General features: G+C 51.6%; 2 protein-coding genes and 1 long non-coding RNA gene across 3 annotated transcripts; 1 reads left to right on the top strand and 2 right to left on the bottom strand.

Annotated features, from left to right (window-relative positions):
* Nucleotides 1-52: 52 nt before the first annotated feature.
* Nucleotides 53-11559, bottom strand: CES3 (carboxylesterase 3). Its single transcript, XM_082711973.1, has 13 exons — nucleotides 11438-11559; nucleotides 10163-10367; nucleotides 9920-10058; nucleotides 9620-9753; nucleotides 9033-9186; nucleotides 8835-8939; nucleotides 8104-8205; nucleotides 7559-7696; nucleotides 2879-2959; nucleotides 1683-1830; nucleotides 903-1052; nucleotides 673-751; nucleotides 53-568 (listed from the first exon to the last, which is right to left on the bottom strand). The coding sequence occupies exons 1-13, from the start codon at nucleotides 11517-11519 to the stop codon at nucleotides 373-375; spliced, it is 1713 nt and encodes a 570-aa protein (XP_082568099.1). The 5' UTR covers nucleotides 11520-11559; the 3' UTR covers nucleotides 53-372.
* LOC309853651 lies at nucleotides 10764-17662 on the top strand. Its single transcript, XR_014305847.1, has 3 exons — nucleotides 10764-11276; nucleotides 16017-16079; nucleotides 17483-17662. It is a non-coding gene; the product is annotated as an uncharacterized lncRNA (long non-coding RNA).
* CES2 (carboxylesterase 2) lies at nucleotides 16665-26951 on the bottom strand. The gene is made up of 12 exons (XM_082711974.1): nucleotides 26777-26951; nucleotides 22384-22588; nucleotides 21251-21392; nucleotides 20516-20649; nucleotides 20176-20434; nucleotides 19820-19918; nucleotides 19413-19553; nucleotides 19203-19283; nucleotides 18807-18951; nucleotides 18255-18392; nucleotides 17672-17744; nucleotides 16665-17221 (listed from the first exon to the last, which is right to left on the bottom strand). Exons 1-12 carry the CDS (start codon nucleotides 26850-26852, stop codon nucleotides 17035-17037), a joined length of 1680 nt encoding a protein of 559 aa, XP_082568100.1. The 5' UTR covers nucleotides 26853-26951; the 3' UTR covers nucleotides 16665-17034.
* Between the last annotated feature and the right edge of the window lie 136 nt (nucleotides 26952-27087).

The following is a 27087-nucleotide window of genomic DNA, read 5'->3' on the forward strand; positions in this document are numbered from 1 at the left end:
AGGGTCAGGCTGACTGCCATCCTCATAGAAGTGAAAGAGACACAGACAGTGCTAGTCTGGGGTGGCCTATACTGTAATGGACACAGACTTAGGCCCAAAGAAGGCAGGGAAAGCTTCTTGGAGGAGGGGGATCCCCGGCTTGAAGAATAATCTGTTACTAACCGCGAAGTAAGGGGGAAAGGCACTTCAGGAAGATGGAAGAGTCTGTACAAAGGCCCTTGCAGAAGGCAGCAGGTGACATTTCAACAGAGCACAATGCTAGTCGTGGAGGGGCTGATTCTTTCAGGGACATGTCTGTACATCAGCTTGGTTTAAGCTAAAGTTTCTTAGCAGAAGGAGGAAGAAGCTGCGTTGCTGGGACTGTGCCACCCCTCAGAGCTCCCCCAGGGCCTTCCTGCCCTTCTGTGTCTGCTGCCACTGCTGGATCTTGGCAGGAAGTGTCTCCGTCCAGAAATGCATTCGGGCTTCTCTCAGCTTATGGCCAACTCGTGGTGTCGGGCTGATTTCCAGGTATTGCCCCAGCTGGTTGTAGGAGGGCCACAGAGGCAGCCCCTCACCATTGGGGTCCCTGGGAGGGAGGAATGAATGAAAGCTAAGGCCTCCCACACTATCCACTGGGGGAAGATGCGAGTCATCTAGGCCCAAAGTCAGGTGTGCCTGCCCATCACTCACCCTGTCCTGGCAAACTGGGTCCACTGAGCCATCATGGTGAGGCTCAGCTGCTGCTCCTCCTCTGTAGCTTCTGGAAAGGCTATGGAAGGAACAGACCAGGATCAGGGTCAGGTGGGTCCTGGAGAGGACCCAAGGGTCCCCAGTGCGGACTGGAGACGTGTGTGCCTACAAGCCCCAGCCTAGCCCGTTGGAGCCTGTAGCCCAAGGATCGCCCGTCTCTGTGTCCTCACCCAGCAGGGAGCTCTCGTCCATGAGGAAAGGACCCCCGAACATGAAGGCTAGCTCAGCCCCATGGTCAGCCCTCACCCACTCCGGCTTGATCTTCGCGAAAGAACTGGGTCGATGCTGGAACTCATAGAAAAAGATGGGGACTCCGGAATCTGTGGAGAGAGGTCTGCCTCAGGGTTAGGTACCCTCAGCCTGATGGGGTCCTGCCTTTGGTAGTAACACCAATCCAGTAACGGTTCTGATGTTGACAACTTCACTGTCAGCAAGCATGTGCTGAGTACTTGCTGGTTGTCACTCACCAAGCCGTGCGCTTTCTGTGTCATCATTCATTTCACCCTCCTGGCAACATACCAATTAGACTGTTACTGTTGCTGTTTTACCGATGAGGAAGCTAAGGCACAGAGGCGCCAGGCGTCTTGCTCAAGGTCACGAAGATAAGAGCTAGGAGCTGTTCTAGTGCTGTGTCAGGGACTAGCCACCAGGCTTGGAGGAAGCAAGACTTCTCTCCCAGGAGAAGGGCTGATTGTGGGGAAAATTCACTCATGAATCAGGTGAATCCCTGAGAGTTGGTGATGAGCCCTGCTGGGTGACCTTTGACGAGTCACAGCACCTCTCTGAGCCTTGGTTTACTAACCTGCAGAGTGACCTGCCAGAGTCATGTCTGTATCCTGGGGAGGAAGCAGGGTATGGGGCAGCAGCAGGGTGTGGGCCATGTAGCCTGTGATAATCCAGTTCCTGGGCCAAAATGGGAAGGGTGGGGCAGGTGAACAGGATAGGCTCACCTTGGAGGCTTCTAGAGAAATTCATGGCAGGTAAGATGATGATCATGTCAGCTAGAAACTCCTGGAAAGCATTGCGTTTGGCTTCTGCATCAGAAATGCTGCCTAGGTATTCGTCTATAATGTTGGGTATCACCTCAGGGGGCACATCCTAGGACAGAAGTCCAAGCTCAGGCTTGCTCTGGTCCCACGGCCCCAGCAGACCCTCCCAAGAAGCTCCAAACCCTCCAGCATGGCCTCTTTCATATCCCAGGACTCATGTGCCTCCCTTGGGGGTTCTAGATAGTGTCTGGGCAGGATCAGGTCAGATCTGGACCTTTGGCTCAGGTCAGCCAGCTTGGCTGTGTGATCTCCAATAGGTTGAAAGTCGTAACCTGCCTGGCAGAGCTGCCTGGCAGCTCATGTGAAGTTCCTGGCTAAGGATTCTGGTGTTCAGGAACTGCCCGGCTGAACTTAACCAGGAAGTTAGTGAAAGAACAAATCATGGGGGCTCCCCCAGAGCTCCAGAGAACAGGGATGAGGTGATATGAATGGGGAGAACTCTGAGGGTTCCGAAGAAGGGAGGGAAATATGCATAGATTGAGCACCTTCTGAATACTAGTTTCCTGGCAGACTTTTCAAATACAGCATCCAGTTTCCTTAGGTGGGAAGTTTATCCTCGCTTGCAGATGAAGAAATGGGCTCAAAGGCTAACTGTGGACAAGTAGCCAGCGTTGTGACTGGACTTCAGGTCCAAGTGGCTCCACATCTGACAGGATGGTCTTAACAGCAGAAGCTCTGGGATCAGACAGAGCTGGCAGAAGCTCTGCCTCTGCCCTTTGCTTTTTGTGAGACCTGGAGCCTCAGTTTCCTCTTCTGCAAAATGGGAATAATGAAAATTTCTATTTCACAGGGTTATAATGAGGATTGAAGGAGATGAATGCATGTCCTAGGGCTCAGCACAGGACAGTCTCTGGCACACAGTATGGGCTCATTAGGGGGTAGTCTATGAAGATGATGATGATGATCATCTTTCTTTGAGAACCACATTGACTCATGTCCAAGGGGATTTCTAGGTGGAACTAAAATTCAGCAGCTGAACCAAGGGGTTTGGCAGTGTGGGTGTAGCTGTGGGGGATGGAGGGTAGGAGGAAGAGGAGGGTGCCCAACTATTCTGGATAGGATACCATTGGACTACCCCTTTCTCCCTTTTGACTCACCAAATCAGCCAAGTAGGGTCTCAGTAGGGCCAATATTTCTTCTTTGCTCAACTGTTCCATCTTATCCAGGAAACCCCAGCCCTGTGGGGACATCAGGGTCCTCTCATCACAGTCTTATCACCGCCCACCCTCCACTCACAACCAGGAACAGACAGGTGTTCACAACCCTGTGAACAGAGCCAACTGTGACCAGGTATCATATGAGGGCCCACAGGGGAAGTTAAAATGCTGTCTTTAAAGTGAAATGTTGTCTTTATATGTTACAGTTTTAAGGGCATAGTCTCTGGGTTCAAATCCCAGCTCTGCTACTTTCTAGGTGCGTGACCTAGGTCTATTACTTAAGCTCTCTGTCTCAGTTTCTTAATCTGTGAAAAAGAAATGACAATAACCTGCTTCATAGGATTATGAACACCGAGGTTGTAAATATAAAGACCCTGACATACAGTAAACACTACGGAAACATTAATTATTGAAGTTAGTTTCATGGCTACAAGGCTCTTTGCTAATCTTTGTGAAAATAGGAACAAAAAACCCACAGATGAGTAAACACAAAGACTGTATACCCAAAAGGGGATATTAATTGCATTAAAAAGTAAAAGACTAAACTAAAGGCCACAGTAGCTAAAGGTGCAAATGTCTTAAAAATGATGGTCTATAAGAACAACAGACAAATCAGTTGTGTTTCTACACACCAGCAATGAACAATCTGAAGATGATATATAGAAAACTATTTCATTTACGATAGCATCAAAAATAAAATACTTGGAAATCCTCTTCATTAATAAAGTGTAAGACCGGAGTGCCTGGGTGGCTCAGTGGGCTAAACCTCTGCCTTCGGCTCAGGTCATGATCCCAGGGTCCTGGGATTGAGCCCCGCACCGGGCTCTCTGCTCAGCAGGGAGCCTGTTTCCCTTCCTCTCTCTCTGCCTGTCTCTCTGCCTGCTTGTGATCTCTCTCTCTGTCAAATAAATAAATAAAAAATCTTAAAAAAAAAATAAAGTGCAAGACCTGTATGTTAAAAACTCAAAAATATAATTGAGGGAAATTAAAGAGGACCTATGTAAATGGGAAGACAGCCTATGTTCATGGGTTGGAAGACATCATCTTGTTACGATGGCAATGCTTCCTAAACTTAACTATAGATTCAGCATGATGCCTATCAAAATCTCAGCCACTTTTTTTGGGGGGGGGGGCGCAGAACTCAACAAGCTGGTCAGAATTCATATGGAAATGCAAGCGACCCAGAATAACCAGAACAATTGTTAGGGACTGATTTGGGTCTCCACAAAGAGATATGTGCAGTATTGCAGAATGTGACCTTATTTAGAGATGGGGACTTTAGAGAGGTAGTCAAGATGATTACAAAGGTAATCATTAGGCTGGGTCCTCGTCCAATATGACTAGTGTCCTCGTAAAAAGGGGCAATTCAGACACAGAGATGGATGGTACTAAGGAAGGACTATATGAAGACAGAGGGGGAATGCCATCCATAAGCGAAGAGCTAGGGATGCCTGAAGCTACCAGAAACTAGTGAAGAGGCTTGGATTCTCTTACAGTACTCTGGAGGAACCAATCCTGCTAACGCCTTGATTTCAGACTTCTAGCCTCTCAAATTGTGAGACAATTAATTTCTGTTCTTTAAGTGCCCCACCCTGCCCCACATTGTGGTCTTCTGTTGTAACTCTAGCAAAGTAATGCAGCCATCTGGAAAAAGAAGAAGAAAGTTGGAGGGCTCACACTTCCCCATTTTAAAACTTAGTACAAAACTGTAGTAATCAGGATAGTGTGGTATTGACATAAGGATAGACATATAAATTAATGAAATAGAACTGAGAGTCCAGAAGTAAGCCTTTACATTTATGATCAATGATTTTCAGTAAGGGCACCAAGACATTTCAATAAGGAAAGAAAAGTTTTTCTAAACAAATGATTCAGGGACAGTTGGATAACTTCATGCAGAAGAATCCCTAACTTAAACCATACACAGAATAAACTTCAGATGAATCACAGACCTAAATATAAGAGCTAAGACTATAAAATTCTTTGAGAAAAACATAGAGGTAAATCTCAATGACTTTGGATTAAGCAATCACTTCTTAGATATTACTCTAAAAGCACAAGCACAAAAGAAAATAAATCAGATGTCATCGAAATGAAAGTTTTTTGTGTTGTAAATGATACCATAACAAAGTGAAAAGACAACCCATGGAATGGGAAAACTAGATTTGAAAATCATATATCTGATAAGGGACTTGTATCTAGAATACATGGAAAACTCTTCGGCTCAACAATAAAAAGGCCATGCAGTTTTAAAATGGGCAAAAGATTTTAAAAGACATTTCTCCAAAAAAGACATAAAAATGGCCAATTATCACATAAAAAGATGCTCAACATCCTAAGTAATCTGGGAAATGCAAATCAAAAACACAATGAGATACCACTTCACCCCAGTAGGATGACTATAATGAGAGCTAATGAGTATTGGAATGGGAAATGGAGCAGCCACTTTGGAAAACAGACAGGTCCTCAAAGAATTGAACAGAGTTCCTCTAGGACCCAGCAGTTCCCCTCCTAGGTAAATAACCAAGAGAAATTAAAACATATACATGTACATTAATGTTCAGAGTAGGATTACCCATAATAGCCAAAAGGGTGGAAACCACCCAAATGCCTATTAACTGATGAATGGCTAAACAAATCGCACTATATCCATACTAGACACCGATCAGTCGTAAAAAAGGAGGAAGTGCTGATACATGCTATGACTTGGAAGAACTTGGAAACAGCCTATTAGATGAAAAAGGTCAGACAAAAAAATCCACATATTGTAGAATTCTATTTATTTGAAATGTCTAGGGGGTGCCTGGCTGGCTCAGTTGGTGGAGCACGTGACTCTTGATCTAGGGTCTGTGAGTCTGAGCCCCACTTCCTGTATAGAGATTGCTGGAAATGTCTAAAATAGGCAGATCCACAGATTTGACAGAAAGTACATTAGTGGTTGCAGGGGCTGGGGGAGGTGGGGTGGGAAGTGATGGCCAGCAGGTATGGGCTGCATTTTAGGGTGATGTAAAGGTTCTGGAATAAGATAATGGTGATGGTGGCACAATTTTGTGGATATATAAAGCCCACTGAATTATATACTTTTTAAAAGGGTAAATTCTATGGTATGGAAATTACATCTCAATAAAGTTTATATTTTTAAAATTATAGTCTGCAAATGCTGGTAAAGTTGCAACAAAACCTGGGGACTCAAGTTGCCGGCCGCAGTTGAAACTGGCATAGCAACTTTGCCAAGTGCTATGCCAGTGGCCATGCCTAAGAGATGGTGAGGCCTCCATACGGGGTCTCGATTACTTTCTTTTTTTTTTTTTTTTTTTTTTTAATATTTATTTATTTATTTGACAGACAGAGATCACAAGTAGACAGAGAGAGAGGAGGAAGCAGGCTCCCTGCTGAGCAGAGAGCCCAATGTGGGGCTCGATCCCAGGATCCTGGGATCATGACCTGAGCCGAAAGCAGAGGCTTTAAACCACTGAGCCACCCAGGCGCCCCTCGATTACTTTCCATGGCTAAAGCTTCCACCATGGACATCCAGTAAACGTCTAGTTGGCTGAGAAATATACAGTTGTGCCCAGAGGGATAACAAGGAGAGTGAAGAGAATGCCTGCACCAGTGAGAAGGTGAGCAGTGCCCTGAGCCACCCAATTCCTGAGAAGCATCTGTGGCTACAAAGTCCCAGGCACAGGGTTCTGTACCAGGGAGGCTTGCCTGGGGCCTTGGGAGCCAGCGGGCTTGGCTCTTTCTCACCATTCAATTCATGGCTCTAAGTTGACAGTGTGGGGCCAAGGCTGCCTGCCAGGGTCCAGGGCACTGTTTCCCCCAAACACTCGTCTGCCATTACACACACACACACACACACACACACACACACACACACACCCCTGGCCTGGAAACTTCTATAAGTTTTGTCCTTGAGTGTCAAGATTGCATGAGCCTGTCATCCAGCAAACACCCAAATGTCCTTCCTGGAGAGGAATTCCAAAGGAAGAAATCAAAGGACAAAAGCTACGGACGTGCAGATGTTCACTGCCTTATTCGTTTCCATCATAAAAACTAGATAGTGCCCAAGTTTGGAAATTAAGGAATGTTACGATGAGACGCTCCCTTTGTAAGTTTTGCAGTCATTAAAGTCCATCACTGTAAAGATGGGTAGAAGAAAGAGAATGATAGGAAAGAAGCACAGAAGGAAAGCATCATGTTAACACTTTGTGTGGGGAGTTCTGTTCACCTGGAAGGGACTGGAAGGCACTTGGGCCATGATGTCCCCCACTAGTTTATTGTTATCTGGAACCTGAAAGTCTCAGGTAATCAGACTCCCAGGCACAGAGACATACTAACCAGTCTCCTAGAGTTTGATGTATAAACCAGACACCAAGGCAAGAATATGCTGCGAATGAGTGCTGCCCAGAAGGCTACTTTGTGCAAGAGCCTGGTCCCCAAGCATTTGCTTCTGGAAAATTAATCTGGGTAACCTTAATCAAGTCCCATAAACCTCCCTGAGCTTTCCTTTCTCACCTATCAAATGGGAGTGTCAGCTTACAGGCTGCGGTGATGGTGTTGGGGCAGCAGAGGACTGGCTGGGGCAGGGACTTGAAAGCACAAGAGCCAAAGGACACTCACCCTGGGGATGAGCCAGCCAAACTCATGATTGTTGAACCCCATGAGGAAGGGCACAGAGTGGAAGTGTCTTTCCCTCAAGAGTTCCGTGGGCCTCTTGGGAAAGAAGGTTCCATCAATGGTGTAGAACGCTGTCATGTTCTGCAGGAGAAAGCAAGGCACAGGTCTTCCCAATCAGGCCCATGCCCTAAAAAGATGGCATCTGGGGCTCACCCAGATGAGGTGCATCTGGATGGGTGCATGCCTGGGTGGCTGCATGCCTGGGTGGCTGAGCCTTAGAGGAGATAGAGGTCACCAGGGTTGGAGGACCAGGAGGAATAGGGAGCCCAATCAAAGGATCTTCCAAGCAGACCTCTTTTCTAGAAGAGGTGGCCCTCCATTCATGCTCCCAGACCTGGCTGGGCCCTCCACAGCCAGGGGAGCCTTCCCTTCAGGGGAGGCTGCCCTGAGCCTCACCCCAGACTGATGACAGTTTCTCGGCTCCCACGAGAGCAGGACAGACCCCTCTGTCCCATTGCCTGCCACCGCCCCCTGAGAGGTAGGCATACCGTCTTTATGTTAAGGATCTGCTCTTCCTTTGGCATCTGCCGGAGGCACTGCAACATCTCAGCCGAGGAGGTGGAGCGGCAGCCCAGGGAGTCTGCAAAGCCCTTGGGGATAGACAAGAGCTTTGCCTCTCCCTCCCCCATCAGCCCCCACCTTCCAGACCTCTGCCTCCCTGTACACACAGGGTGTATCAGTAGGAAAGACGGGCAGTGATGTCAGAGATGGGGCCTCGGGACTGGCCAGAGACCTGCCACCAACCCAAGGAACCCAAGGCTTCCTTGCCCACAAGCTTGGGTGGTCCCCAGGCACCCTGTGTGTCTTCCATTGCATCATACTGTCATTATCCGTGTGGGTAGCCGAGTCCCCTTACCCTCGAGAACAGTATCATTATCTAGTTAACTCTATTCTCAGAGCTAGCGGGCTCAGTCATGCTGTGCAGAGTGAGTAAGGAAATGAGACAGGGTTCCGAGAGGAGGGATTCCAGCAGGGCTAGTGTGGCAGGGAGGGGACAACAGGGGTGCCGGGCTGGGGGGGGGGGTGTCAGCGGGAAGGGAGGCACTGGTGATTTTCTGAGCCTCCATGGACATTGTGCTTCTTTCATCCCAGTGGGTCCCTCTCCACCAACAGAGGTAGGGATCTCCCTACCAGTGACACCCTCTGGAACTTCAGGACAAGCACAGGGCAAGTTGGGGCTGGCCCGTGTTGGGTGAGAGAGAATGAAAGAAATGCAGACCTGAGCCAGGACCCTTGGGTTAGAATCCAGTAAATTTGGGGTGGTGATGACTCCACTTTGTGCGATGGCTCTGTGGAACAGTCCTGCGGCCAGCGGGGACAGGACCTGGGTGCCGTGTGGAGGACATGGGGTGGGCAGAGACCCTGGGAGGTCTGGGGCCACGGGAGATAGGGCTGCTGGCTCCCTGTGGAGACTCACCAGGGCAGAGACGATGCAGGAGCCAGCAGAGGTGCCTGAGATGGTGACAGAGTTGGGGTCACCTCCAAAGGGGGAGATGTTCCCCTGCACCCACTGCAGAGCAGCCACGACATCTAGGAAGCCCCAGTTGCCAGGTGCATGCTCGTCCCCAGTGCTAGGGAGCCGGAGGTTGGGAGCAGTCATTAGGGTAGGCTGGCTGGCTTGTCGTCAGCCTTTAACCAACCCCCAGGACGGCAGACCCTCCCCTTGCCCCAAGTCTGGCCTGGGTAGGAGGCAGGCTCAGGAGCCCCCTGCCCTGCCTGTGGTGTGGGTATGCCCAGCTGGGCAGCCTGCCAGAGCTCAGTCCTCCTTGCCCCCATCCCTTGCTGGGATCCTGGCGCCAGGTCAGGAGTCCACACTTCCTGTCCAAAGGACCAAGTTCTCTGTATAACTCTGGGCATTGGGGAGGAGCCCTTGGTCTCCAGCCACCCTACTTGCATGAGAAATCTGCATTCAAGTTCTGTACCCCATCCCAGTTCTCTGACGGGCCTCCCAAGCTGGCCTCTGCCCAGTGCCAGCAAGGCGCTCCCCCGGGCTGGCCACCTCACCTGAGGAAGCCGAGGAAGCCCAGACGGTACTGGACAGTGACCACTACCACATCTCCGTAGGCAGCTAGGGCTGACCCGTCTTGGGAGGTGGCAGCGCCAATCACCAGAGAGCCTCCATGGAACCACACCATGACCTGCAGAGAGGCCATGGGGCAGTGACGCCCAGCTCCTAAGACAGCAGCTGCCCTCCCATCAACCCAGGGTGTTCTTGGGACCCCTGTGGCAGTATGAGAAAAGGGCTGGGGAGAGGACAGGCCAGGCGGAGCTGCAGGTGCAGACGGGGCCCTCAGGGCTGCACACCGGCCGGCCAGCCCCTGCCGTGGCTTCAGCTGGGCTGTAGATGTTGAGGATGAGGCAGTCCTCTGAAATAGGGAAGAGCTGGTGCTTTCCATTCAACACAAATCTGACATTTTCTGCTCTCTCCAGATCTTGCAGGCACCTGCAGCCAGGGATGGGCCCGAGGGCCAGGGCGTCAGCCCACCAGCCCCAACAATCTAGACCCCTGCCACCCACCAGCTTGTCCACCTGCAAGGGGCTACTCACATGGCAGGGGCAGTGCTGGCGTCCCGCACACCCTTCCAGGGCTGTGCCGGGCGTGGGGCTGAGAACCGGCCGGGCCCCAGCGGTGCCTGGGCGAACGGGATGCCCAGGAAGACATTCACCAGGCGGTCTGTGCCCTTCACGGCCACCTGCCGGCCTCGCACGCGGCCCAGGGTGGTGTCCACTTCAGGCCGTGTGACCTCAGGCCCTGTGGGCAGGACAGAGGGCCAGTGAATGAGTTTGCAGCCTCCACAGGGGATGGTGGGAGGGAGGTTAATGGACTCACAGCGAATGTACCCGCTCTGTGAGCTGTGTTCTGAGCACTTAGCACCCAGGGCTGTGACTAGCCTTCCCAGCAAGCCTGGGAGATGGGCCTTAGGATGACCCCTCACTTTCTCCTCCCCCCTTGAAGGTCTGCCAATCTCCTCTAGGCCAACGAATCCCCGGAGGGCGAACTAGGCTGTCCTGGGACCCACAGACCTGCCATGGGGCTTTGGGCCATCAGGCTAGCCGTTCACCCTCAGATTTCTCATTTGCTGAATTAAGTGTAATAACCACATCATTTTGTTTTCTTTATCTTGATGCCCTGCAGACTCTGGAGACAGTGTGCACCTTCCAGGGCTGGCCAGTTCTTAGAGCTAATAAACAACTCCCAGAAAGGTGTCTTTCAGATGCAAACCAACCAATCCAGAGCCTGAGCCCCCAGCCACCTCCTCTGGGCTTCTCAGATTTCCCATCAATAACCCCTGCCCTAATCACACCAGGGCAAGATACCGGATAAGGAAGGACAGCCCCTGCCCCAGAGCCTAATAAGAATATTTGAATCAGCCTCTCCAGAAGCTGCTTAGCCATCTGGCCGTTTCCTTCTGCAAACAATAAAGTCTCTTGCTCACGTTTTCCCTTCCCCTCGTCCGCCTCTTGACTGACCCGGTGCTTCCCTGCACACTCTTGTTTCTAGAACTGTGGGGAAATCTTTCCTGACCCTCATTCCTATGGCTGTGTCTTGCTGATTAATCAAATCCTGGGTGCCCTGAAAACACAAGGAAGAACATGGCCTCTGGAGGCTTGCTCTGGAGATCACACATGACTGCAAGGGCAGCGGCTCTGCCCAGAGATGGTGCGTACAACCCCTGCCATTTCTGAGAACTGAGGGCTTCCTCCCCAAGCGAGCGGGCTGCCCACCCCTCCTCGTCCCTGCCTCCCTCTTGTCCCCTCCACCCAAGTCCTCCCAGCAACCCCGAAGCTCCCAGCTGGGTAGGCTCTGCCTGCATATCTTACCAGTGGCTGTGACAGGGAACACCAGGAGCAGCCAGGCCACCCAGGGTAGGACCCTGGACCCACTCTGTACCACTGTCCTCATGCTCCTCACAACTAACTGGGAGCAGAAGTAGTGGAAGGTATGGTAAGGCCCCACCCTTTGGCACAACCAATCTCTGAAGGGTTATGTTATAAAAACCTCAGTGGACCTCCCCATCTGGCTGGTGGCCAGCCCTAGGACACAGTACCTCTACCCAAGTTGGGGAGGGAGGGTTCAGAGATCCACTGCAGGGGGGTGGATGTTGTGATATTTCCCCAGGGGTGGGGGATGGCGGGCCGGCAAGGGGGAAGGGAAAGAGCCTGAGCTTTGGAGCTCCGAAGCCCTGGGTTCAAATTCCAGCTCTCCTGACCCAGGGAATTCCACCAGGTCCTGTGTGCTCACTGCAAGAGACACACAGCACCCATCCAAGGGAATGGTGGCCAGGGACCGTGCTGCAGTTCCAAGGGAGCCCATGGCTTGGGGCAGGAGCTAGTGTCCAGTCCTACCAGTCAAGGGGGTGCCTGAGCCCCCTGATGTTGGATACAGGGAATTGAAGGTGATATTATTTGTTTTTTGTTTTGTTTTAAATTGAGGTAAAATTTATGTAATATACAATTAACCATTTTAAAGTATGTAACTCAGTGGCACTTCGTGTATTTGCAATTTTGTGCAAATACCACATCTTTCTAGTTACAAAACTCTTTCATTACTTCTGCAAAATATCCCATACCTGTTCAATAATCACTCCTATTGCTACACGCTCCCCCATCTCCTGATAACCTGATAACCTGATAACCTGATAACCATTCATCTGCTTGCTGCTGCCTGGATTTCCCTATCCAGGATCTAGCCCATAATAACCATGCAATAGGTGACCCTTTGTGTCCAGGTTCCTTCACTTAGTGTAATGTTTCTGAAGTTCACTCCAGTTATGGCACGTATCAGTACTTCTGTCCATTTTGGGCTGAATAATAATATTTCACTGTATGGCTCTATCACAGTTTGTTTTTCCGTTCATTCAAGGATGGGCATTTGGGTGGTTTGTACCTTTTGACTATTCTGAGGAATGCTGCCGCAGACAGTGGTGTACCAGTTTCTCTGAGTTCCTAGGTTTTCATTTCTCTTGGCTGCATTGATACTCTTGGGAAGCCTCAGGGCCTTGGGCCTAGGTGGCCCTGCCATGGGGCTCCAGGTCCAAGGATGCCCAGGGTGTATTTGGGGCGTGATTTTCTCCTGTCAGCCCCTCTCTCTTGAGGCTCCTCAAGTAACAGGGAAGAAGCCGGGCATTGCCCTCAAGGGGCCCCCGGACTCCTGGCAGGAGGTTTTGAGGTCTGCAGAGAGAATGGAGTAAGAGGAGCTGGAAGCTTCTTATTCACAACTCAAATCCCACTCCGAATCCCGGGATGGTGTAGTTGAAGGGCCAGAACTCCCGCATTCAAATCCAGGCCCTGCTGAGCGCTAGCTGTGTCACTTTTTACCCAGAGCCCTGGGTCTGGTTTTGTTGTCTGTGAAACAGTGACGATCCTAGGAAGCACCTCACAGGGTCTGAGATTACATGTGTGAAAACACAAGACACGGAACCTGAGCCCATGGAAGCCCGTTCTTGCTACAGGCTGGGCAGTCTGTAAGGGGGTCTGTCTCTCTGGGACAGCCTCTAGCCCAAGTAAAGGCAGGACTCAACTCTGGGCCTTAGTGTCCGGAGCATGGCTGGCCGGGAGTCGGCATGGTGTGGGGGATGTGTGGGAGTGCGAGGCTCTGGCAAATATTTACTGATTCAAACAGAAGTGCTGGCTTAGTGAGGAGCTGGGTGAGGGTCATGCCTAGACAAGATGCCAGATTCTCTCCTGGGGTTCCAGGTGGCATTCAGAGCTGGAGAGGCCCAGGGTCAAACTTCCCTCCATGAAAAATAACCAGTGCACCTCCCTGGACTGTCTTTGGCAGCCTCTCAGGTAGGGCCCATCCCTCTCCCTGCACCTTGATCCATTGGTACATGCAGCAGAGCTGGAGCAAGGAGGCGAGAGAGACAGAGACAAGGACAGAGACAGAGAAAGACACTGAAACAGGGAACAAGCACACTAAGATACCACTACACACCCACTACAATTATTATTATTATTTTTTAAGATTTTATTTATTTATTTGACAGAGAGAAATCACAAGTAGATTGACAGAGAGAAATCACAAGTAGACGGAAAGGCAGGCAGAGAGAGAGGTAAGCAGGCTCCCTGCCGAGCAGAGAGCCCGATGCGGGACTCGATCCCAGGACCCTGAGATCATGACCTGAGCCGAAGGCAGCGGCTTAACCCACTGAGCCACCCAGGCACCCCACCCACTACAATTAATCAATGGTGGAAGACGGGTAAGACCGAGTGTGCACAAGGCTAGGGAGCAATTAAAATCCTCATAGATGGCTGGTGGGGGCATAAACATGTCACTTTGGAAGGCAGCTTGGCATTTTCTTTAAAAGTTAAACATGCGGGGTGCCTGGGTGGCTCAGTGGGTTAAAGCCTCTGCCTTCGGCTCAGGTCATGATCCCAGGGTCCTGAGATGGAGCCCCACATCAGGCTCTGCTCAGCAGGGAGCCTGCTTCCCTCACACTCTCTGCCCGCCTCTCTGCCTACTTGTGGTCTCTGTCTGTCAAATAAATAAATAAAATCTTAAAAAAAAAAAAAAGTTAAACACGCACTTGCTATATAACCCAGCAATTCCACTCAGCTATTTTCCCCCCCAAAATGAAACATTGGGCACCCAGTGATTCAGTCGCTAAAGTGTCTGCCTTCAGCTCAGGTCATGATCCCACGGTCCTGTGATTGAGCCCCACATCGGCTCCTTGCTCAGCTGGGAGTCTGCTTCTCCCTCTCCCTCTGACCTCCCCCCACCCCAGCTTTTGTGCTCTCTCTCTCTCAAACAAATAAAAAAAGAAAGAAAGAAAGAAAGAAAGAAAGAAAGAAAACATGTCTGCACAAAGACCTGTCTGAAAATGTTCACAGCAACTTTATTTATTTTTTTAAGATTTATTTATTTATTTATTTGACAGAGAGAGATCACAAGTAGGCAGAGAGGCAGGCAGAGGGAGAGGGGGAAGCAGGCTCCCCGCAGAGCAGAGAGCCCAATGTGGGGCTTGATCCCAGGACCGTGGGATCATGAACTGAGCCAAAGGCAGAGACTTTAACCCACTGAGACACCCATGCGCCCCTCACAGAAACTTTAATAAAAAGAGCCAAAAAATAGAAATCACTTAAACATCCATTAATTGGTGGGTAGAAAAATGTAGCATGGCACATATGGAATACTACTTTGCAATAAAAAGGAAACCACTGGTTGAATCTCAGAAACATTATGTTAAGTGACAGAAATCGGTAATAAATGATTTCACTTCTATGACATTCTAGAGAAGGCAAACTATTGCAACAGGAAGCAATTTGGTGGCTATGTTGGACCAGGGTCAGGGCAGTGATTGACTGCAAATGGGCACGGAAGAACTCTTTGGAGCAACAGAAACATTCTAAAACTTGAGGGATGCCTGGGAGACTCAGTCAGCTGAGTATCTGCCTTTAACTCAGATCATGATCCTAGGGTCCTGGGATGGAGTCCTGCGTAAGGCTCCTTGCTCAGCGGGGAGCCTGCTTCTCCCTCTGCCTGCTCCACCAGCCACTCCCCCTGCTTCTGCTCTCTCCGACCAAAAAAAAAAAAAAAAAAAAAAGTTAAAAAAGAGAAATATTCTAAAACGTGATGTGATGGTGGTTGTATGTCTCCAATATTTAACCAGCTTTGTGAAACCATACACCTAAAGTGGGTGAATTTATTTATATGTAAATTACTCCATAATAAAACTGTTTAAAAAATAAGATGACTAAGAAACTAATACTGGGAATCCACTTTTGGAAAATATATCGTGCATCTGCAGGACTGAAAGACCTACAGAGGCATGCATGCTGTGGGTGCTCAGCAAATGCTTCTGGGATGCAGGAGCTGCGTGATGCACCAGAGGCCGCTAACAGAAAAGCCCCTCCCCTCTCCCTAGTTTTAAGGTTATCCTTGTCTGCCATCTGGTGGCCAGTCTCTATCCCTCAGGCCCCTCTTCAGGAGGCTCTGTGGTTGGGCTCACATGCAGTGGAGGGAAAGAAGGGGACTTTCCTCCTGGAAGATCTAGTGCCTGGAGAGGGCAAGTTGGTCAGAGGCAGGGGCATAGCAGGATTCCTAGGTCTATGAGAAGAAGGATACAGCCTCTGAGAGACAGAGAAAAAAGTGCTTTGGTGAAACAAAGAGGCAGAGTGAACATAGTTAGGTATCTTTGTGCGCTGTGATCAAATACTGCAGAAGAGAGGGTTTCCTTTGCAGGGAGGATGCACAAGGTGAGGGAAGGAAGAGTTTAGGGAAAGCAGTGGGGCAAGCAGGAAAACTAATCATGTGGATACCCATGGGGAGTTGGGGGAAGCTCAGCAAGGTGGGGGGCATGGCTGGCAAGGAGAATTCCAAAAGGCAAGAGGAGAGACCTCCTTGGATGGAGAGAACTTTGGAAACAAAGAGTCCCTTATTCTGGACTTTCTGGTCTCCCAGTCCAACTTCCAGGAACTATCTCGCAGATACGGACCATGATGTGGATGGATGTGCTACAATTGTGTAAGGTTTGCGCCGCCTCGCCCTGCACCCCTCCCCCAACCCTGTGGTAGGTTGAGGGACCCAGCTGGCTCTCCTGGCCCCCAAACAGCTCGTCCAGGCTCCAGGGGCCCATGGACAAGCTCAGTCTTCTTACAAAAATGGGGTCAGTCACCTCGTGGGACACAGGTAAGTGACTGGTTGGGTGTTGCAATGTCAGTGGTAGATGACATTTACTCCCAGGGACAATGGGTGGGGATGGGGACATTGTCCTCAGTACTTGGCGGCCTCAGTGGCCAGTACCTCAGAACTCCTGGGTTCCTGGCATCCAGGCTTTCTACTGGCTCCTTACAGATATGACAGCCCGTGGAGCTCGCTGAGAGCCAGATGTGGGTAACATTTCCCAAAGAACCCTTCTTCAAAGGGGGAGGACAGGGAGGGTAGGGGTGGGGTAGAGGGGAGGAGAAGGGGATGGGACCTGAGGCTCAGCACGGGGTGAATTTCCATTGAGGTTCGCTCATTCACAGCTTCATGCGGGGGATTCACCGAGTGTGTCTAACATGAGAGGACCTATGGGGGGCTTGGCAACTAACATGATGCACTAGGTTCTTTTTTTTTTTTTAAGATTTTATTTATTCATTTGACAGACAGGGATCACAAGTAGGCAAAGAGGCAGGCAGAGAGAGAGGAAGGAAAGCAGGCTCCCTGCTGAGCAGAGAGCCCGATGCGGGGCTTGATCCCAGGACCCTGGGATCATGACCTGAGCTGAAGGCAGTTGCTTAACTAAGCCACCCAAGCACCCCAATGCACTAGGTTCTTAATAAATGTTTGCTGGCTGGCTGGCTGGCTGGCAGGACGAATGAATGGCTGCAGGAAGGAAGGAAAAGCTCCTGGCTCCTCAGTGGGTGTGCGTGGGTATAGCCGGCAGACCCCCACCTGCACTCAAGCCCCCCATCCCCGGCCCTTCACCCACAGGAAGTTACAGCTCTGTGTGTTTCTCCTCTGCCTCCATCAGCTCCCGTATCTTCTGGGGTAGGGTCTTCGTCCAGAACTGAAGTCTGTGGGCCTTCAGGGCCCGGCCCACTGCAGGCTGTGTGCTCAGCTGCAGGAACTGCTCTTCCTGGTCCAACACGGGCCAGTGGGGCAGACCCTCGCCATTAGGGTTCCTGTAGACATGCCCTCCCGGCAGGGCAGGGGGTAGTCACTCAGAGCCCCACTGAGCCCAGGCCTGGCACCCCAACTGGGGTCAGGTGAGGCATCCGACAGGCCAGGTGGGGTTGGGGAGTGACAGGGCGATGTTTCTAAATCTAGGAAAGAAATTACCTCCCACTAGAGTGTCACCAGGGGGCAGGGTGACTGGGACTGTTTTTTTTTGCTTCCCGTCAGAGAGGCTCTGTGGGTAACATAGCACTGTCCCCTTCTTCCAGGTCACCTGGAGATGGGCGGAGCATCCAGCACCCACAAGGCCCCAGGTCTATGTGGGACCTGGAACTGGGGAAGGAGCCATCTTGCAATTAAGGATACATGTACGCTAATGAGATCACAACAGAAAAGGGGGACCCCTGAATGGGTTCAAGCCCCGCCCCCCGAAGCTAAGGTGGGATGTGACATCTTACCCATTTCGAGCAAAGTTGGCCCAGTACTTCATCATTCTCCTGCTCAACAGCTTTTCTTCCTCTGTGACTTCAACTACAGAGAGCAAGAGGACAAGGGTCTAGGTGGGGGCCAACCCCTGTCCAGCACACGGGTCAGCCCCCACCACACTCACCAGCCCACGTGCAGCGTTTCCTTGGGTCCTCTTCTGCCCTCCCCAGCCTGGCTCTCTGCCCACTCCCCCCACAGCCTTGGGGTGCCAGGCCCTCTCCTCAACCCAACTAGGCTCATTCCTGACCAAAAAGGCTCCCTTCTTCCTTCTGACACCAGGAAGTCACTTAAGAAACAAATATGCCTCCAAAATACCCTCCTCTGCACCCCTGCCATGCATCCGCGGCTCGGATGGGGAGGGGTGGAGGGGAGTGAGTTCCAGCTCAGCCTCTCTAACTGTAAGATCTTGGGCACCTGATTCCACCCTCTCTCTGAGCCTCAGTTTGCTCATCTCTACAGAGAGGACAATCACCCTCACGCAGGGACCCAGGCAAGGTCCCACCCCACATTCTGGGAACAAGGAGTCTCTGAGGGACCCCGCCCAGGAACACTCACTGTAGCCTTTCCAAGAGATGGTTCCAAAGACAAAAAGTAACTCATCACCATGGTCTGCCCTCACATGGGGCGGCTTGATGTCCTTGAGGAAGCTGGGCCGATGCTGGAACTCGTAGAAGTAGACCGGGGCGTGTGAGCCTAGAGGGTGGGGAGCACAGGCTGTGACGTGGTGGTCCCTTGCCTGGGGCTCTCCTGCATCACCCATGGTGACAAGATAGCTAGGTCTGAAGCTGGTCTAAATCTGAACAGTGGGGTGAGGGAGCCCCTGGCTGGAGCAAGAACAGTGGGAAGGACAAGGGTTCAAATCATGATCTTGGAACTTCCTAGCTATATGGTTTTGGGTTAAGTCACTGAAGGTCCTCATTGTAAAGTGGGGAAATGCCCATCTCTTAGACTAGCTTCGAGGATTTACTGAGATGAGGGACATTAAGTGTCTGGCACCTAGGGACCTAATATACAGGCATGGGTTGGGACCGGCACACCAACAGACCTCACGTGGGACCCACAGAGCTGCCCCCTCACTGCTGTGGCCTTAGTCATAGATGTACTCACGCTGAAAATTGGCTACTTGGAGTGCAGGGATCACGAAGATGGCATCCCCCATCATCTCATGGAACTGAGCTCGGAGGGTCTGGGGGTCCCCACTGTCCCCCATGTACTCCTCCATCAACAGGTCAACAGACTCAAGAGGCAACATCTAGCCCAGGTGGATCAGAAATAGGCAGGTCAGGCAGCGGGCAGCAGCAGGGAGGCTGCAGAGTCAGGTTTGGGAAGACGGATCCTGGGATGGTACAGGGAATGGGGAGGAAGAGGCCGAGCTCTGGGGTGACCCCAGCCTTTGCTCATGGGGGACAATGCATGGACAAGCTATCTTGGGGATGGGTTTTCCCTTTCCTCTGGACAGGAGAGAAGTCCCCGTCCACTTGGGCAGGACCCCAGAAGCCTCACCAACATTGTCAACATTTGCTGCAGAATGGCCTTCACGGTTTCTCTGTCCATTTCCTTCCAGGTCTCAGAGCTGTTCATGAACTGGGTAGTGAGGGAATCTCCAGTTGAGAGTAGGATGGGCCTACAGCTATGATGCCCTGAGCCCTGCCAGAATCCCCTCTCCTGCCCTGTGCCCGCCCCCGCACCTGGGAGCTTGGGGCTGGGCATCACCTTGGGGATGATCCAGCCATACTCATCGTTGTTGACACCAATGATGCTGGGGACAGGTTGAAAGTCAGAGGAGGCCAGCAGCTCCTGGGGGTGCCTGGGCAGGAAGGTCCCATCCACTACGCCAGGGATGATCATGGCAGGCTGAGAGGGCCCACAAAGCGAGGTCCCAGACATTTTCTAATGGGCTCTGAGTCCCATTCACCCCCTCCTAGCTCATCCAGGATGCTCACACCCCCTCCCCCAAGAGATCCTGCCATTGGCTTTGCATGGCCTGGCCTCAACTTCCCACCCAGGGCTGTGAGGACACCAAGGTGTGGAGATGGAGTAACTTGCCCAGAGAATGTAAAGGACCTGCTCCCCACCCCCACCGGTCCCCTTCTGCCACACCCATGTCCATTCGGCCCAACCTGTTGGATGGACAGAAGCTCCTCTTCAGTTTTGCCCCGCAGACAGCCTACCAGGGCCTCTGAGTCAACCTGGCCACAGGAAGACAGGTTGGCCACCATCTGTAAAGAGACAAGGCAGGGGCTGCCTCATCCTTCCAGACAGGGGAGAAGGATTTGCCCAGGGTCACAGCTGGGGGCAGGTGCACCCCAAATCTCACAAGGTATCAGGTGTGGATTCAGATGTCTCAGCCAGAGGGGCTGCCTAGACAGTCCTGCCCATGAAGGGGCCCCTCATCATCCTCATTTAGCAGAGTGATGGAGGCTGAGAGGTCTGAGAAGAGGCAGTGGTCTGGTTTCCCACAGCTGGGGGCACTCACCGCAGACACTGCATCGGCTGAGCTGGCAATGAGGCCGGGCAACAGGGCTACACCACTCTCCATGATGGCACGATGGAAGAGTCCTTGGGACAAGGGGGACACAACATGGGAGGACACGCTTGTGCCACCCGCGGACTCGCCGAAAATGGTGACATGGCCAGGGTCTCCTCCGAAAGAGGCAATATTTTGCTGGACCCAGCGTAGCGCAGCCACCTGATCCAGGTAACCCCAGTTGCCGGGGGCATGCTTGTCTCCAGTGCTGAAAGGTGGCACGAACAGGGGTCACGGGGCGGTCCTGGCTTCTCTCCACCAGCGCTGCCCTGCCCAGCCCCAGTCTCACCTGAAGAAGCCCAGAATACCCAGGCGGTACTGGATAGTGACCACCACCACGTCCTCAAAGGCCGCCAGCACCGAGCCGTCATACATGGAAGCCATGCCCACCACAAGCCCGCCACCATGGATCCACACCATCACCTGGGGAAATCGAGGCACAGACACCATGTGGCTCCCACCCTGCCCAGACCCCACGGGGGCTGCTAGCCGGATTCTCCACCACTTTGGCTCTAAGTGCCGAGCTGCATAAACAGAACTCAGGCAGGACAGGGTGACCTTCTTCGTGACTTAGACTGCAAAGGACCTAATTTCTATCAGGAAAACTAGATCTCCCATACTTTGGGTCCCACCCTATGTACCGAAGTCTGGCTTCATTTCTCCTGGCACTCTCTGAGCTGGAAGAAAGGGGCATCTTCCTGATCATCCCACAGGTACATTACTTAAGTTTCTCCATTCTCGTTGCTTCCACAGATCCAGCCCCTGAGTGGGTCTCCTGGGCACGAGTTGGTTGGATGAGTCTTGGGTCCATCCAGCTTCTGACCTCTGGGAGTAGCCAGGGTTCTATGACCCCAGGCCCAAGGGTCAGCACTCATGCTGGGTAAGAAACACTCTTAGACCCAGTGGTGAGGGGCTTCTCAACAGGGTCACACTGCAGAGGGGCCCAGGCTGATCCTGTCCCTTCTGATCTTCTTGCAGAAGCAATGTGCTCTCGCCCTCCAGGTGGCAGGGGCTTGGCACTCACCGGCAGACTGGAGCCTTCATGGGCGTGGGCAGGCGTATAGATGTTAAGGAACAGGCAGTCTTCGGACATGGAGATCAAGGGCAGGCTCAAGTTCATCAGCTTCATAGCCATCATGTTGAAGACTGTGATGTTCTGCGGACATCTAGTGGGGCCGTGCCATGGTCAAAACCAGATCCTGGGCCCAGATTTTCTCCCCTCTGCCCTTAGTCCCACAGGGGATGGAGCCCAGTCTTCCAGGGAGGCCTCAAGGGCATGAAGGCCTTGGATACCAATCGCCCCGAGGCTGGGAAATCTCGACTCTTCGGGGTCTCTGCGAGAGCCACGGGCTGCACATGTTGACATTCCCCACTGTATTCCTGTACCTGGACTGGTGTGGAACCAGGGAGTAGCCCACATCTGTGTGCTGCCCGAACGAATGGAGATTTAACCCCTCGTAAGAAGGGCAATGGGGGGCGCCTGGGTGGCTCAGTGGGTTAAGCCTTTGCTTTTGGCTCAGGTCATGATCTCAGGGTCCTGGGATCAAGTCCCGCATTGGGCTCTCTGCTCATCAGGGAGCCTGCTTCCTCCTCTTTCTCTGCCTGCCTCTCTGCCTACTTGTGATCTCTGTCAAATAAATAAATAAAATCTTTAAAAAAAAAGAAGAAGAAGGGCAATGGGACAGCCTTCATCTCAAGTCAGGCTCTCAGGGAACCGCATCTCTTCCACTGTTTCCAGATGCAAGAACACACACATGCCCTTTGGCCCCAGGCAGCTGGCCCTGGCCCTGGCCCAGTAACTGTACAGAGCGGGGGTCATCCACCCCTCAGGGATCTCAGCATCTGCTGCTGGAGTCAAAGGCTCTTACGGGGTTCATGGAGCCAACCCACACCTCTGCTGGTGGCAGAGAATGCCTGACACGACTAGAACTGAGGCAGGTGTGTATCTCTGTTTTAAGTGCCAAGCCCAGAGCCTGGGCAAGTTACTTTACCCTTCCAAGCATCTGCGTGCTCATGGGAAAAATGCATGTGGGGAGCCACCAAACTCAGAGGGGAGACTGGCCGTGGGGGTTTAGATGAAATGACATCTGCAGCCTGACCCAGGGTTCGGAGTACCCGCCACCCGAGGGACTAGAGTTCCTTGGAATCCCCACTTACATGGCTGGGTGGGAGGTCCCATCCTTTACACCACTCCAAGGTTCAGGAGGCTCGGGGGGTGCAAATCGCAGGGGTCCTAGAGGCGGCTTGGCAAAGGGAATTCCCAGGAAGGTGTGGACCCCCACATCAGTGTTTTTCACGTGGACGAGGCTCCCTCGCACCTGCCCTGTGTGTGTGGTCCGGACAGGGCTGGCAGAATCCTGGCCTGTGAGCATAGAAACAGACACCAGGGTTGAGTCTATCCATCAGCGGCCTTCCCAGGCTACTGATGTTGCCTGCCGCTTCCTGTCCTCAGCTCAAGGGACTCTGATCTACAAACACTTGCTTTACAAATTTCCTGCCTTTAACCCTGTGTGTGCACTGTCCCCCCAACTCCTGCCCACTCCTCCCACTCTCTTCCCTGGGTCTGGCCCCAGCCTTTCCCATTACATTCAGTGAGGCTTCCGGGGACCTGGCACCACAGTTTAGCCCCAGGAGCTTCAAACAAATGGGTCACATAAGCTTGAAGGGGTGGGAGTATCCTTTCTGTCAACTGTGTGGGTCTCATGAGGCAGTAGAACTGTGGGAATTAAACACTCAAGGCTCCTGTCCTTAGGGATCTCATGCTCTAGGTGGCAAGAAATGACATAAAGGGAGCATCCTTCAGGAGCACCTGGGTGGCTCAGTGGGTTAAAGCCTCTGCCTTCGGGCTCATGCTCGGGTCATGATCCCATAGTCCTGGGATCGAGCCCCACATCGGGCTCTCTGCTCAGCAGGGAGCCTGCTTCCTCCTCTCTCTCTCTGCCGCCTCTCTGCCTACTTGTGATCTCTATCTGTCAAATAAACAAAATCTTAAAAAAATAAAGAGAGAGCATTTTTCAAACCAAGAGTGATGATATGGTGAGGACAACTACAAAAGCGAGGCACCACTGTAACTAGAAGGTAAGAACGACCCCCTGCCTTACTAGGGGAATCAGGGAGGGAGGAAGGGACTGAAAGTCGCCTGACACAAGGAGCCCCGGGATATTCTTAACACACAAAGAATTTCTACAAAAGATGAAGAAATGTGCCAGCTACGCATATTTGGTTAAAGAATATGAAATAATGAGGGATAGAGTAAGGAATACTAATAAATGGCTCATACGCTAAGGAAGAAAAGTTCACCTCATTCATGCTAAGAGAAACATTTGCTGAAATCTGACTGTGACGTCAAACAACTTACTTTGCCACAAAAAGCAAGACAAGCAATGTATGTTTTCTGATGGAAGTCCATAGCCCTACACAAAGTAGTCTTGCCCCAAAACATAACAAAGCAGAACCTGAAACCGAAATCCAATCAAGCCTGTAGAATACAAGTAATGAGTACAACTTTACAGGCATGCCAGGGGCAGAGAAATAGTTAAAAGACGCTATATGGATATAATAAGCAAAGCCCAAACTCTGGGATCCTCTCCAGAACTGAACTGGTTTCTTCCATGGAGAAGCAAAATTACAAGGAAAATAGATTCAAAGAGATTCACGTAAGAGATTCTGCTAACAACATACGTTGGTAAGGACATAGAAAAACTGAAACCCTCACACCTCGCTAGTGAGAAGGTGAAGTGGTGCAGGTGTTTTGGAAAGCAATCTGGCAGTTCTTCAAAAAGTTAAACATAGACTTACCATATGAGCCAGCAATTCTACTTCTAGGTATAAACCTGTGAGAACTGAAAACATACAACCACACAAAAACCTGCTCGAGAATGCTCACTGCAGGATTATCTATAATTTACAATCCAAAGGTCCATCAACTGATACACGGAGCAATAAAATGTACTGCGTCTGTACAATGGAATATCATCCAGCGATACAGAGAAAAAAGTACTGAACATGTTGACATGGGTGAACCTTAAAAAATTTATGTGTTGGGGCGCCCGGGTGGCTCAGAATGTTAAAGGCTCTGCCTTCGGCTCAGGTCATGATCCCGGGGTCCTGGGATCGAGGCCCACATCGAGCTCTCTGCTCAGTGGGGAGCCTGCTTCCTCCTCTCTCTCTGCCTGTCTCTCTGCCTACTTGTGATCTCTGTCTGTCAAATAAATAAATAAATTTTTTTTTTAAAAAAGCTTATGTGTTATACTGTTCTACAACAGACTGGAAACCCTTTGGTGCTGTGTGGCTGCGGGCAGCCCCAACACTCTCCATCCCTCGGGGTGCAGGGAGATGAGGGGTCAGGCTCCCAGTTCCTCTGGTGTCCTCCACTGGCTCCTGCCTGCCTAAAGCTTTCCTTCTGCAGTTTCAGGTCCTGCTTCTGCAGAATTTGGCCAGTCTGAGCCTGGCTCCATAATAAGAAGTAAAAAACCAAACCAGACAAACAAACAAACAAACAAAAAACAGCTTCAGGGATCTATACCACCCACAGACCAGAGACAACAGAAGATGAGGGCCCTTGACGGTGGACCCAGAAACTGAGTCCTGAAAGCAAGGAGGAGCTCTCAGGATGGGCAGTCATACCTCCCTGCCTCTCCTCATGCAGTTCCCTTCACCCTGAACGAAGGTCATTCCCATTTCTACATCTGTGGGAATCCTGATCGCACACCTCCTCACGGAAGCTCTCCCGGGTTCCCCAATCACAGCTTATTGCTCCTGCTTTTCAGCCTTGAACACCCTTATCAGGCCAGTGACCATGAGGACAGTGAATGCAGTGACTCCAGATTTGAGGAGACGGTTGTGGGTATTATGGAGGGGCTGCAGAAGCCTCCAGCCCCTTCTGAGGAAGCCCAAGGGGGCCCCCCTGGCAAAGGGGAAGTGGCCATGCCAGTGCCTGCCTGTCACTGGGTTTTGCCTTTTCAGTCTCACTCTCCTGCTAGACCTACCTTTCCCTTCCCAGCTCGCCTGCCCATTCCCTGCTCAGATCACCTATTGGGTCAACACTGATGCACACTGATGCACATCAGGCCATGCCTGATGCAATAGCAGGTGGATTTGGTCAGAGTCAACAGCCACTCACAGGTTCCACAGAGGGCAACCGAGCAGTGTCTTTCCAAGTCAAAGGCCCACCCCTGTTCCCAGTAACATCTATCTACACACAGTTCCTTGGCAGCTGGGATATCTGTCCATGTAACTCACTGTGGCCACTGGCTTCCAATGCCTGAAGGTTGTTATGGCAAAGGACACAACCTGATGTTCCTGATCAGAGGCTAGTTACATAAAGGATCCTTTCTCCTTGAAGAGAAACCCTTGCATGAAACAGTACGAAGAAGCTCTAGCACATACAGATGTGGGGAAGTTGCCCCCTATGTCAAGAAGTGGAAAAGTTGTGTGCCAGAAAGGGAGGGGGTTTGTGATCATTTAGGTGAAAACCAAGGATGTGTGCACACACTCATTCTTGAGGAAACTCTTGAATGGTGTGTAGAAGGCCCTGGGGATCCTAATGGCCCCTGTGAAGGAGCCAGGATAGGATGGGACAGGAGAGGGTCAGACATATCACCTGTGCCCTCTAACACCTTGTCCAATCTAAAATATTAAACATTTTTCAAAAGGAGGTATCAGCAAGGCCTAACAAATTGTCCTGCTGGAGGCTCTTGGTGACCTCTAAGAGCCTGGTGAGTGGCTACTAAGGGCGGAAGCCCCTGGGGGTGGGCCATGCGGAATGGATTAATGTGGATGTCTCCCAAGTAAATTGGTCTGGGAAGGGGAAGGACAGTTGGGGCTCATGGTTGGGCCATTTGGGGTGAGAGGATCACACTGGCAAGAGGGGACACAGTTGCATGGTGCCAGAATAACCTAAGCTACTGGTAACAGCCAGGGGGAGCCAGGAAGTGGTGACACGAAGTGCAGTCACCTTTGCTCTGAAGGCCAGACAGCGCCCTCACCCAGGATGGGTACATGGGGTGAAGAGAAGGATATGACAGTCTCTCCAACACATGGGCTGTAGGATGCAAGGGTAGGGGCTTATGCAGCCAGATTCCCCAAGAGCCAGTAATCTTGACTGGGGCCCCTTTGGAAGGACACTCAGTGGGTGCCAGGACATCCCTCTAGCCAAGGGCACAACACTCAGGGCCAAACTGCAGCAGGAAGATACTTATTGTTATTTTTCACAGGGAGTGCTAGCTCTATCACAAACACTAAGGAGGAAACGCTCTGAGTTACGACCCCCGCTTCCACCTACCATGCCAGGCTGTGCTCAGAGTTCCTGGCCTCCCTTGCCCTTCCGTACTACGTGACCTATGTGACCTCGGTCAGCCACCATTCTCTCTGCACCTCAGGGGCCCATCCAGGGCTTTCAAAGCATTGGGTCAGGTGCAAGTTTCCCCACACTATAGTTCTCCACCCTCACCATCTCCCTGGGGCCTTCCCTCCTGCAGCTTCACATCCTGCCTCTGCAGAATCTGGCAAGATAACCCCCAGTCCTTGCCCCCCAGTGAAAGAGCCTCACCCTGGCCCAGGACGAGGAAAAGCAGGAGCCCACAGACCACAGCGTTCAGCCGCAGGCAAAGTCCGTCCAGCAGCATTGTCTACTCGCAGCACACGGCTGTTTTTCACCCAAAGACTGCCCAGGGGCCCTTCCTGCTGCAGTTCAGGGAGTGTCCTGACCAGGTCTGAAGTTTAGGCTCTGCTGGGAGTAGGCGGGGCAAGCTGGGAAGGGAAAGGCAAGCTGGGAGGGGAAAGGGGGTTGAGACTGAACACGCAAAAACCAGTGCCTCTGGGCACAAAAACCAAGCTTCTGGGGCTTGCGCAGAAGGGGCT

This window comes from Mustela nivalis, assembly GCF_964662115.1.
Source record: "Mustela nivalis genome assembly, chromosome: 18".
Lineage (NCBI taxonomy): Eukaryota > Metazoa > Chordata > Mammalia > Carnivora > Mustelidae > Mustela > Mustela nivalis.

Excerpts from the sequence above, each read along its gene's own strand:
- CES3 (XM_082711973.1), bottom strand. The coding sequence starts at position 11,519 with ATGAGGACAGTGGTACAGAGTGGGTCCAGGGTCCTACCCTGGGTGGCC. Across the intron at positions 10,059-10,162 it reads GCCAGCACTGCCCCTGCCAT|GTGCCTGCAAGATCTGGAGA; the intron begins GTGAGTAGCCCC and ends CCCTGGCTGCAG. Across the intron at positions 2,960-7,558 it reads TTGGCTGGCTCATCCCCAGG|GGCTGGGGTTTCCTGGATAA; the intron begins GTGAGTGTCCTT and ends ATGTCCCCACAG.
- CES2 (XM_082711974.1), bottom strand. The coding sequence starts at position 26,852 with ATGCTGCTGGACGGACTTTGCCTGCGGCTGAACGCTGTGGTCTGTGGG. Across the intron at positions 21,393-22,383 it reads GGGACCTCCCACCCAGCCAT|ATGTCCGCAGAACATCACAG; the intron begins GTAAGTGGGGAT and ends CGGCCCCACTAG. Across the intron at positions 17,745-18,254 it reads CATCTCTTGGAAAGGCTACA|TTGAAGTCACAGAGGAAGAA; the intron begins GTGAGTGTTCCT and ends TGCTCTCTGTAG.